The sequence below is a fragment of the Antechinus flavipes genome, chromosome 4 (genome assembly GCF_016432865.1).
Source record: "Antechinus flavipes isolate AdamAnt ecotype Samford, QLD, Australia chromosome 4, AdamAnt_v2, whole genome shotgun sequence".
In the NCBI taxonomy this organism is placed as follows: Eukaryota; Metazoa; Chordata; class Mammalia; order Dasyuromorphia; family Dasyuridae; genus Antechinus; species Antechinus flavipes.
Genome location: NC_067401.1, coordinates 237,949,075 through 237,961,613, shown reverse-complemented (window position 1 = coordinate 237,961,613; position 12,539 = coordinate 237,949,075). Strand labels below are relative to the sequence as shown.

The window sequence follows — 12,539 nt, the reverse complement described above, 5'->3', positions numbered from 1 at the left end:
ACCTCATTTTCACTCTGTTCATCTGTGAAATGGGGAAAATAGCAACTACTCCCACTTATTATAAGGATAAAATGAGAAATCTATAAAGTATTCTGCAAACCTTAAAGTGCTATGCAAATGTTATTATCATTACTAGTCTAGTGTTCTTCTGTATACCTTCTTTCCTTAGTAAGGTAATATAAAAACTTAAAAAGGTTTTCTCAGTTTCAAGTCTACATAAAATTGCTAAAGGTCTAATTTAATTCTCATTTCAAGTCTTAAAACAGAGAACAGCTGCTTAATATCATCATATCTTCATATATAGAACTAAAGTAACTATAGTCTTCTTGACATGGAGATATTCTGAATAATATCTGTGAGGAAATGTTATATTTGGATATGCTCCAATTATGAAGTGATTTTTCGCCTATTACAAATATGCCCCAGAATGACTCTATAATGTTTTCAAATCATTATTTTACATTTTCATAGCTTAAAAATCTTTTTTGCATTAGCTTAACATTGCTGATTTCTTAACATCTATTTGGCTTCTTATATAAAAAAGGGAAACAAACATAAAAATAATTACTTATCAAACATAATATATGGAAACTAGAAATATGTAATATTCACAAAGAAAAGCGGATTAAGGTTTTTTCTTTTCTTAAAATAAATTATTGTTTAACCTTAATGTCAGACTTGAGTAAATAATTAGACAGATGATGAAAGCTAACATTTGGTTACAGAAGCATTTCCTTAAAACAATCTTGTTCATCTGTCTTCATGTAGTTTTGGATTACCCTCATTTAAACCAGATGCTCTATTACATTCCTTTCTATTTATAGGTCAATCTTTTTCTAAGACAATCATTTTAAAAATTACATATCTATTACTGAAACAGAATGGATTTTAATATGAAATATATCAATACAAGCAAGTCTCACTTTTAAACGTTAATACATTCTTTTTTACTGTCCACAAGGTATATAACTATCTATATCTGTCTCAAGCTTTGGTACCTTCTAATTGTTGTGCCTTTTTCAAGTGGAACTTAACTATTACTAGTATAATCTTAATTAAACCCAAAATGAGAAAACACAGGGGATTGCAATGAACCACACAGATGAAAAAATATCTTGAACTCGATTTTTATTTGACTTTTAACAAATATAGCTTGAACTTACCAAATATTTAAGTGCTTACTATATGCATAGTAGTGGATTAAGCAATAGTATTTCACATTCTATTTTGTGATGCTATTTAAAAAAAATTTTTAAAGAGAAAATTGGACTAGAATACTTAGTTTCTTGAGATTTAGAAATTTTTTTCTTTGTATTGTGATATTTTTTAAAATATTAGGAAATAATTGGAAAAACTCATAACAATTAACTCTACTTCATCATATGAATATGTGATTAGTGACAATTCAAATGTCAATTTAAAGCAATGGTTATTTAATAACAATTTAAGAAACTTAAACAAAACATTGAAATTGTACCACTACTAAAGACAGATGTCTAGATAGTTACAAAATACAAAGATCAATGCCAAGCATTTATGTTGGATCATGAGGATACAAAAACAAAAATAAAACTGACTTTGCCTTCTAAGGAACTTGTTTTATTAGTTAAAATAACATGCACATATAAAAATAAATACAAATTTATGTTGATGATGATGCTTGACCTGAGCTTTGAATCAAAGTATTCAACAAAACAGAAGTAAGGATATAAGGGGTACAGCCAGGGCAAAGGCTCAGAGATAGGAGATGAATATTGTAAACGAGGAACATTTGTAAGAAGTCTAGTTTGACTAGAACAACAAGTACATTAAGTGAAGAAAGATATATTTTAAGTATAGTTGAGAAAAGCTTTAAATGATAAATAAGAGTTTGTATTTGATATTAGAAGTAATAGGAAACCACTAATGTTTATTTAATATGCAACAGTACATACATATCTCTAAGCAATGATAGCCTTCCCCAATTAGCTACCAAATTTCAGGAAAAAATGAAGAAAAAAGACAGCATGGTAAGATATAATGAATAATAACTACAGACATTAATTCCCTTCAATAAGTATTTATTATCCCCTAAAAAGCAAAAGCTGTTTCATCTTTTTCTTTATATCCCGTGTTTGGCACAAAGTAGGTGCTTAGTAAATGCTTGTTGATTTATTGATAAAAGAACTACTTAATGTTACAAAATATACAAAGATGAATATGAAAGTCTATCTTTATGGAACTGAGAATTTAAGTCTCTCAAATTTTCAGTAAACGAGGAAATGAGAAACCAGACTGTAGCAAAAAGAAAAAAATGAATGTAACAATTGTTTACATTATATTTAAGACTACTAAAAAGGGAGACATGAAAAAGAACTAAAAGTAGAGCATCCTTGCTCTAATACCATTATCTTTAAAAAAAAAATTGTGAAAGGTCAAAATACTAAGCTAAATTCAATACAATGAAACTTAACAGGGATAAATATAGTTTTATACTTGAGTTCACAAGCTCAATTTCCTAAATGTAATACAAGAAAGGTAAGGTAGAAAGCAGTTCATCTAAAAAGATATGGGAGTTATAGTAGCTTGCAAAATCAATATGTCTAGATTTCAAACAATTCTTTATCAAGAAACCATGGTAAAGCCAAAAAAGCTAAAGATCTGCTTTCTATATGAAGAGAGGCCCAGGGTCCAAGTCGATGGGAAGTAGGCCAGAATGCACTGGGAGTATATGTTCAGTTCTGGGCAACATATTTTAAGACGATACTGATAAAACTCAAAAGAGCAATCATAATGACAAAAAAATCTCAAGATCATGCAAAAAAAAAGATTAGCTGAAGGAACTAGAATGAAAAAATTTGGAAGGAATATATTACCTTTTTAGGCATATGCTAGAGTAAAACCTCACTAAGATCCCTTTCAACTATCAAAAAAAAAAATCAAATTTGGTGCTATTGTGAATAACTATTTTCATATATTTGAAGGGTTGTCATGGGAGGAAGGGAAGAATTAGGAGAAACTGATAGACATTTCAAAAAGACTCTGAATCCTATCCTGTGTTAGGATATTATTCCTTTATTCATGAATCTGCAATAGCTTTGCAATAATATTAAGTGCAAATGCCTTAACCAAATATTTAAGGTTCTCTATAGATTGGCCATAATTCAACCTGAAAAATTTTATTTCCTGAAATCCTCAATAAGAACTCTATATTTTAGCAAAGTACTGTCTCATTATCCATCAAAACTAATCATACTAATTATCAAATACAATCTTAAACTTTGATCATTTTTGCCTCTTTCATTTGAAGGCCTTTCATTCTCCCCTCTGAATATCCAAATCACACCTTCTCTAAAATAAATTTTGTGGCTCATCCAATCTACAATCTTTTTAACTCAGCCTTGAAATTTTATGTTACTTATTTCATGTCTATGTCTTATTTCCCCAATTAAACAGTAAATTTGTGGAAGGCAGAGATGGTTCTTTTTTCATAGTTCTTATGTTCCACTCAGTATCTGAAATACTTAGAAACATTTTAAGTTGCTCAAATATATTATATGAACATTTTATACTTAAAAAATCAAAATTCACTACAAATATTTATTAATGTGCACATCAAAAAGTAAACTATTCTAGAAATAAAAGTTATGAAATTTAAATAATTTTAAGCATTAAATTAATACATACCCTCTCTGAAACAAATCAACATTGTAGAACTTGTGTAGCTCCACAGAGAATTCTACCATTGCTTGGACTTCAGTCATTTTTAATTTTATACATAGAAGATAAAGCTAGAAATAGCACTAGTTAATAAAGAAAAAAAAAAGTAATGAGAAATGGGATAGAAAATAAGCTTTAAAACATCTTGTTTTCAAATATTTGTTACATAAAAGAAATATGATCAATAGTTATAAAATACATACATATTTTATAGTTATAAATATATATATAATATATAATATATAGTTATAAAAAAAAGCACTGAGCCTTGAGCTCAATTTAACCAAATGCCACCAGAAAAATCATTTCTTTGAGCGCTCTTAAAAACTGTAAAAATACAAAAATATTTTTCTTAATCTCAAATAACAGACATAGCAAATCATTAATAAAAGTTCAAAACAAGAGTCTGTCTTCTAATATTAGCATCCTTAAGAATTTTAATTTACATTTTATTAAAACAAACTATCCATTACCCCTTTTTCAACTCTGTAGTATATACAAACAGATCCCAGGATTACCAGAAGAGACAGTCTTTTCATCTCCACAAATTTATAAACAATTTACTTCTAAAGGGCAGAAAATTTTTAACTGATAATTTTAAAAGCAAAATTAATTTTAAAAATTAAGAGCAGGAGAAAATAAAATCCCGAAAGTCATTTTTAATATAAACTATGTTCAAGAGAAATATTTCATTCTTACCTCTTCTGATCAAAATTTCATCCTAATATATGAAATAGTAAATCTTTTCCTTCCAGTTATTTACTCTTGTTAATAGAATATTCTTTTCCTATAAAAAGAAGAGAGATTACAAATAGTGATGACATGAAAAAAACTGCTTTGTTATATTATTTGTATTTGTATATATTGTCTATAAAACTTGAGGCAAAATTTGGATAGAAAAGACATTTCCTCCACATAGTTTTACTATTTGCATTATCAGCTACCATAACTCTGTAAAGCAGGGCACAAGATCTGTTGGCTTCAAGGATCATCTCAGCTGAATTCGGATTTATCATCAAGATTAAAATTTTTAACTATACCACCTCTCAATCGCCACTTACTAAAATGAAGAGAAGGCTGACAAGCTGCCCTTGGGGGCGGGGAGTGAAGATGAGGGAAAGGATTCATTTTGAGAAACATCTTCATTTAGACACCTTGAAATATTAAAGTATCTTTACTAAAGGCCCACTTCCTTATAGTTCAAGGAATATTAGTAGGCAAGGGTTTTCTCTGACTCAATTTGGAAATCCCTACCCCTCCCTATCCCTATTCCCCTCCCAAAACAAGAGAAGGTTGACTCATCTTTAAAATGAAAAAATGAATTCTTTCATTTCATTTCCCATCTTTTTACATGAAACCACTCAAAGAACAGGTTAACATGAGATGCATATTTGCATTTCTAATTTCCATTTTTATATCATTGTTAGGCATTTTAGAATATTTTGCTAAAAACAAGTTGCCTGAGAATATCTAATACCTAATGGTCAGAATCAAATTTCAAATTTATTTCTAGACAGAAATTATCTTTACTCCTTAAACAACTTCAGAAATTAGAAATGTTAGAATAGAAAGGTCTGATTAAACTTTCATCTCAGAAAAATCTTGTCTTCATCAGGTCCTCTATCTTAAAAGCCCAGCTTTATCAATAATAAAGTAACATATCTATGTAGAGTTTTAAAGTTTTCAAACTGACATACATTATATCACATGATTCTCACTGAAGCTTTATAAGGTATGCAAGTTAAGTTATTATTACCCTCATTTTATAAATATGGATATGAGGCTCCTAAGTTAAATAATTTGCCCAGATTCATAAAATAAACAAATACCTGAAATTTGAACTCAAATCTCTCCCTACACCAGTAATCCAGTGTTCTTTCCACTATACCATGTTATTTGAGCTATAGGGAGTCAAAGGATGTCTGAGAAAAGGAAACTGTGAGCAAGAAATCTTTCTCATTTTCCATACTCAGAAGCCTAATTGCTTCAATGAAGAATCAAAGGACTCTTTGGGAAGAAAATGTATAGAGAAAAAGAACATGTTAATTCTGTAACATGAACACTTTCAAATTCCTATTTGGAAGTAACACAAGACACTAATCTACCTTCAGTTGTACTAGTTTTCCAAATCTGGTAATCTACTTGGAGCAAATGACATGCTTATACTAATTTTTCCAAAAAGCATCATTTTTATTCTAAGTACTCTACTTTCTCCCCAGTTCCACTGAAATCCTATTTACCCATTACATGGTTCATTTCCTTGTGCCCTTTGGAATTCTCATTCTACCATCAACAAATTCTATATATGCTTAAAGTTTCCAACTAGCATTTCATAAGATGGTAAAGTGGATGTAAAGCTGGACCTAGAGGTCAGGAAGATTTAAATTTAAATTTAGTCTCAGACACTTACTATGGTGTGAAGACTTTAAGCAAAGTCACATTTTAATTTCTGGCTCAGTTTCTTCAATTGTTAAATGAAAATAATAACAGTACTTTCCAGCTACTCTACCACTATGAGGATCAGAAAGCAGGCACATAGTAGGTGCTATATAAGTGCTTCTTCCCCTCCCCTCCCCAGTGTGCCAGGTACATTGCTTCAGTGGTGAAGTTACAGTCAGTCGCCACTCTAAAGGAGCTTACATTCTACAGAATGGGGAGGGAGGGATAGAGAAGGGAGGGAGAAGGGAGGAAACCAAATGTTCCCACAGAAATAAATACAAAACAATTGAAGATGTAGAAGGGGATGAAATTCCTTGAAGAAGGTGTCATTTTTAGGTGAGCCTTGTAAAGAACTAGGGAATTCCAAGATGGTGAGGAGAGAGAGCATTCTCGTCAAAAGGAACACATTTCCTTCACATAGGTGTGGAGAAGGAAAATAAAATGACACATTTGGGGAACAGCCAAGTAGGCCACTTGGACTGTTGCATAGAGTGCAGGGAGAAGAATAATTTTTAAATGCCTAGCAAGAAAGGAGCTAGATTGTCAAGGGCTTTAAAAGTCAAATATGGGAGTACTTTCTTTCATAATGTATTTCTGCACTTTCAAAAGGATTTTACTATATGGCCAATGGACTTGCTCTATTTTTTATTCTTTGCCAGCATCCTTGGAGATTTACAAATAATACTGACAATCTGATAGCCTGACCACAAAAATCCTGATTTTCCTCAATTCCAACAAATTCATTGTCCAGTCCATTTCAGTCACGTATTAATGAGTTCACATTCTCTTAAACTCTATTTCTTGGCTAGAACTTTTGGAGTTCTATCTTCTGAATACAAACTCCAAAACTTGTAACTCTTGGTTGAAGAGATACCACACTTTTTTAGTTATTTTTCAATAAATGCTAGTTCTCTAGCATTTTTTTTCCAGATTTTTTAAACAAGGCTATTATGTTTATTAAGGTCTGTCATCAAATTTCTAGTCTATTTTTTCTTGAAAATGTTATTCATCTGGTGGGTTCACCTACCAACTCTATAAAGATGCCTGTCAAATCTTTATTTCAGTTCCTACTTTTTTTGATCTCCAAATTTGTATTTTCAACTCAATGTCTAAAACTGTAGCTATTATTTTTCTTTCCAAATCTGTTCCTTCTTTTGCCTTTGAAATTTTTGTATGTGGTCATCATCTTTTATCTGGTCTTTCAATCTTGTAACTTCGAATCTTCCCTCTATCATAAAGCTCATACAGTTACTAGATCCCATTGATCTCATCTCCACAAGGTCTCTTTAGAGATCATTGTAATCCCTCTATTACAAACTTTTATTAGCACAGACCACAAGAATTGCCAAGGATTCCTATCAGTCCTGTAGCCTCCAAGCCAGTATGAACATATTGTTGGCAGAATAATCTAAACACAGATTTGATTTTATATATTTTTCAAAAATTATTATTGATTTACTATCATCTCCTTAGAAAAGTTCAAAATCCTTGCTCTGTTTGCTTGAAGCACTCTTATTTTCTGGCACTCTATTTTCAGTTGTTATCTCATATTTCTTCAACTTCCAACTCTGGACAATTTTAAGCTCACCAAAAACATATTACACTTTCACATTACATGTCTTTTGCTCAAATATGTCTTATGTCTGAATAGCCTCTCTCAAATCATTCAAATGCATTTTCCCTGAGGAACACTTCTCTGAATTGTTCTAAATTAGTTAATAACTTCACTTTTCAAAGCTCAGATAGTATTTTTTTAGAATGAATATTATTTTTCTTGCTCCCCATTATTTAGTATTTTATTTTTCCCTGATTACAAGTAAAACAATTTTTGACATTTGTTTTTAAAATTTTGAGTTCCAGATTCTCTCCCTTCCCACCATTCTTCCCCTTGGAAAGGCGCAAGTGATGTCATGAAAAACATTTCCCATAAAACTAAAACTGTAAAAGAAAACACAGAACCTTAAAAAAATACCTCAAGAAAAAGTATGCTTCAATTTGTATTGAGATTCAATCAGTTCTTTCTCTAAGTGCAAATAGTATTTTTTTATCATAAGTTCTTCAGAGTTGTCTTAGGAACATTGTATTGCAGGAAATAGGCAAGCCATTCACAATTGACCAATTTATAATATTGCTATTACTTTGTCCTTAGTACATTTCACTTTCCATGACCTCATGGAACTCTTTCCAGGCTTTTCTGAGAGCAAACTACTCATTTCTTATAGCACAACAGTATTCCATTATAATCATATACCACAATTTGTTCAGCCAATCCCCATTTAATGGGCAATTTCCAATTCTTTGCCCTGAGAAAAGAGCTGTTATAGTTTCATATATAGAGGGCCTATTCCTGTTTTTAAAAATCTCTTTTGAGATACATTCTCAGTAGTGGTATTGCTAGGTCAAAGGGTATGCAGGTTTTATAACTTGTTGGGCACAGTCCCAAAGACCTCTACAGAATAGTTGAATAAGTTTGCAATTCCATCAATGTATTAATGCTTCATTTTCTCTGACATTCCTCCAACATGTGTCATTTTCCTTTTCTGGTCTATTAGCCAATCAAATAGATATAAAGTAGTACTTCAGAATTGTTTTAATTTTAAATTCTCCAATCAAAAGTGGGATACTCTCCTAATTTACCCTCTCTTCTCCTACCCTTTTCTCTTCTTACTGTTCTATAGGATAACATAGATTTCAATAGCCTCTTAGCATTTTGTGTTATAACTCTATTGATATAAGTGGCATGCAATACTGTTTTATTACGTTATATATGTTAGTGTTGTCTCTCTCTCTCCTTGACTGGAAGGCTCTAGATGGTAAAAAAAAAAAAAACAAAAAACAAACAAACCTGTATTTCTTCCAGAAGAAGAGTTTTATATATATATTTATATTCTCATCTACAAAAAGGGTACCTTGCCTTCTACCTCAACAGAACTGGTGGAATAAGAAAAATGAAATAACATAAACCTTTTCTAAAAGTTAAAAGCATTAAAATGTAAAGTGGCATTAGTATTATCAGTAAAGGTACATCTTACTTTAAGTAGTGTAGCATTCCTAAAGCATTATATGTAAACTGAAAGTCATTATTTTAAATATTTATGATTCCTAATAAATTTCAAGGAATATTATGGTGGATCTTTTTGTAAAATGAAGACTTTCAGAAGCAGAACCTACTGATAATTTTTTGGGAAAAGGAAGTAAATTTGAAATTTCACAAATTATATACTTGTGGGATAGCTAGATGGTACAGTAGATACCTCTGAAGTCAGGAGGATCTGAGTTCAAATGTAGCCTCAGACACTTAACACTTACTAGCTGTGTGACCTAGGCCAAGTCACTTAATCCCAATTGCCTCAGGCCCCACCAAAAATAGAACATACCATGTACTACTTTGCTTAAAGCAATACAATTTTAATACATTTTTACAACTAGAAGGAATGTTCCTGAAGCCTACTAGTAATTTTTTTTTGGTATTTCTTATACTATATCAAAATAATAACTTCAATTCATGCCTTCCCTCTACCCTCACTCCCAAATGATTTTAAGCTTCTCATATTACTTTTAGTTTAAAAATAAACAATTTTTAAATTGGATTATGGTAAGACATGTCAATGAACACTTTACATATCAAAATGAAACCCTGACTTTCCTGACAGCATGAACACTGACACTATATGGCATTGTCCATCTGACTCCGTCACAAGTCTCAGAGTTAATTTTAATCAAATGGATGCAGTTTTGCTAACCACAGATTTTGCAAACCGAAGTCATTTAACTATTCTCTGAGCCTCTTAACCACAATGCTTAAGAGGAGGGGAATAAGTCTGGCATTTGCAACTTTACCTTTATACATCCAATGCTAAGAAAGAACAAATTGATTTCCAATATTCTGTTTTTTCCTAGTCAATCACCAAGGTTTCCAATTCTTCCTTTCTAAAGTAAATTATACTATAGCAAGGGAAGCAAAATTATGACCAAAAAGAGAGTGAAAGGAGGGAAGAAAAACTGACATTCAGGTTTCTTTTAATAAAAAATAACAATTCCAATTTAATTCTCATCCTCCAGTAAGTCCTATTCTGACTTTCATCATATTGGAAAACCGATGCTGAATTCTCAAAATCTCTACCAGAACAGTGGGAAGTTTACAAGATTTTATGCAAACTAGAAAAGTCTCATGTACATTCCTAGTGACAGATTGAGTCTGTTGCAGAGGCCCAACAGAGAAAGGTTCATCATTAGTTCACAGGCCAATAGATTTTAAAGTCTATATTTTTAGCAAACCATCAAACAATGAAAAATTCAGAATGCCACTCTGAATTCAGTCCTTTTATAACTTAATAGTGAAGGTAACATAATAGCAAAAAAGCAGGGTAGAAAATAAGACTTAATTTTTTTTAGACTGTTTATAACCATTACCTTAATTATAGGTACTGTAAATTACATCTTTGACCAATGATTAAAAATTTGAGACACCACTTGGAATAAGACAAACATATTATTGATCATCTCATGAAGAAAAGAAACCAGAAGATAAATGCAAGTTTCAGCTAAATGAAAGTGTATCTCACAAATTCTCTTTTAGAGAAGCAAAACAATGCTATTGGCATTGGGTATACCCAAAGAAACATTTTCACTTGTTTCTCTCACCATGAAATGCATAAAATATAAGCAAAAAGCTATTACAAAGATGGTTACAGCATCAACATGTTACAGAAAATAAAAAAGTTGAGAAATTCCACCAATAACATGATTAGAACATCAGAGATAACATGTACTATGATATTTAATGACTTTAACACAAAAGTTAAGCATAAGGGAAGATAATGAAAAATATATTAGGAAATATGGCCAAAGTTTGGAAAAATAAAGGTTAAAAACATAAGCTACTCAGAAACCTCATATTGATGTATCATGAAAATAAGATTCATTGATTCTATGAGATAAAGTATGAAAAATAAAAGCTAGCGATACTAGCTGTATCTTGATAGAAATGATTATTGGTATAAAAATCACATCTGAATCAGTTGTTTTCTTAAATTCTGCCCATCTAAAAAAAGTCAATACCAAATTAAAAGAATAAGGATGGGAAGGCACTGAAAATATTAACAATATTTTTAACCTGATCTATTCAAATAAGACAATGCTGCTGGAAAAAAAAGGGAAAAGGTATGCTGAATTTGATTACGACCATTTCTTATAGTTTGTTATAAAACAGACTGTTCACAACAAGGAGGCCAAAAGGGCCCAGAAACTGTTTCACCTAGCAAGTACTTTAATTATTTATGATGTCGTGAGAAATAGAAGTCAAAATAACAGGGGTTTAGAATATAATCTTGTTTGTAAAATCTTTGGAAGGAAGACAGTCATGTCTTATAATACAGCTAAAACAAAAAGTTTACAGAAAACTCAATGAGAGAACCAATACATATCCCAAGAATTAAATGAAATTCTCAGTCCAAAAAATAAACAGAAAATAGAAGAGACCAATCTATGTTTAATGATTTGTTTTCATTACCAATAGGAAAAAAAGTACATTTGAACCTTAACTCAGTTATGTATTACATTGGGCAACTTTTTTAACCTCTTTGGATCTAAATTTCCAGAAGTATAAATTGAGAGTCTTGGACTCAATGGAGCTTTAAAGTCCCTTCCAGCTTTAAATCTATGATCTTACCATAAGATGAAGAAAAAGTAGTTAAATAGTACCAAATACATACTGAGAAATTATGGGGAGGGGGGACCATAATGTTCAAAATATTAAAGAATCATTTTCTAAAATATCTTAGTTAAGACTAAAATTTTTTTAAAAATTGACAAAAGCAGTATCTAAGATGACAGCTAAAAAACCATCAATAGCTATCTACTCATGTACTTACTTTCAAATTTGCACATAGCATGAGAATCATCTACAGTTGTACTAAAACGATTTTACTAAAAAATTGTATAAAAAAGCATTTAACTCAGAAGATATGTAGCTTTAAAGAATCTCCTTCAAAAAGAAAATTTCCATGCTATCTACTCATGTACTTACTTTCAAATTTGCACATAGCATGAGAATCATCTACAGTTGTACTAAAACGATTTTACTAAAAAATTGTATAAAAAAGCATTTAACTCAGAAGATATGTAGCTTTAAAGAATCTCCTTCAAAAAGAAAATTTCCATGTATACATTCAAATGAGATTCCTTGAGCAATGTATATAAACTATGTTCAAAGGACAAACTGTGTATACCTTTTGAATTTAGCAATAATTCTACTATAAGATCTGTATCCCAAAGAGATCATTAAAAAAAGGAAAAAATATATATAGCAACACTTTTTGTGAGGGCAAAGAAATAGAAATTGAAGTGATACCCATCAATTGGAGAATGATTGAACAAGTTGTAATGGAATACTATCTTGT

The 12,539-nt window shown here is 30.8% G+C and overlaps 1 protein-coding gene across 1 annotated transcript in view; it reads right to left on the bottom strand.

The window, feature by feature from the left end:
* The window catches only part of FAM135A (family with sequence similarity 135 member A), a 120,090-nt gene that overhangs the window by 93,247 nt on the left and 14,304 nt on the right, over nucleotides 1–12,539 (bottom strand). The window contains exons 2-3 of the mRNA XM_051997218.1: nucleotides 4,399–4,486; nucleotides 3,667–3,782 (exon numbers count right to left, since the gene is read on the bottom strand). Of these exons, the coding sequence (XP_051853178.1) occupies nucleotides 3,667–3,743 (77 nt within the window). The 5' untranslated portion in view covers nucleotides 3,744–3,782; nucleotides 4,399–4,486. The remainder of the gene's footprint in view (nucleotides 1–3,666; nucleotides 3,783–4,398; nucleotides 4,487–12,539) is intronic.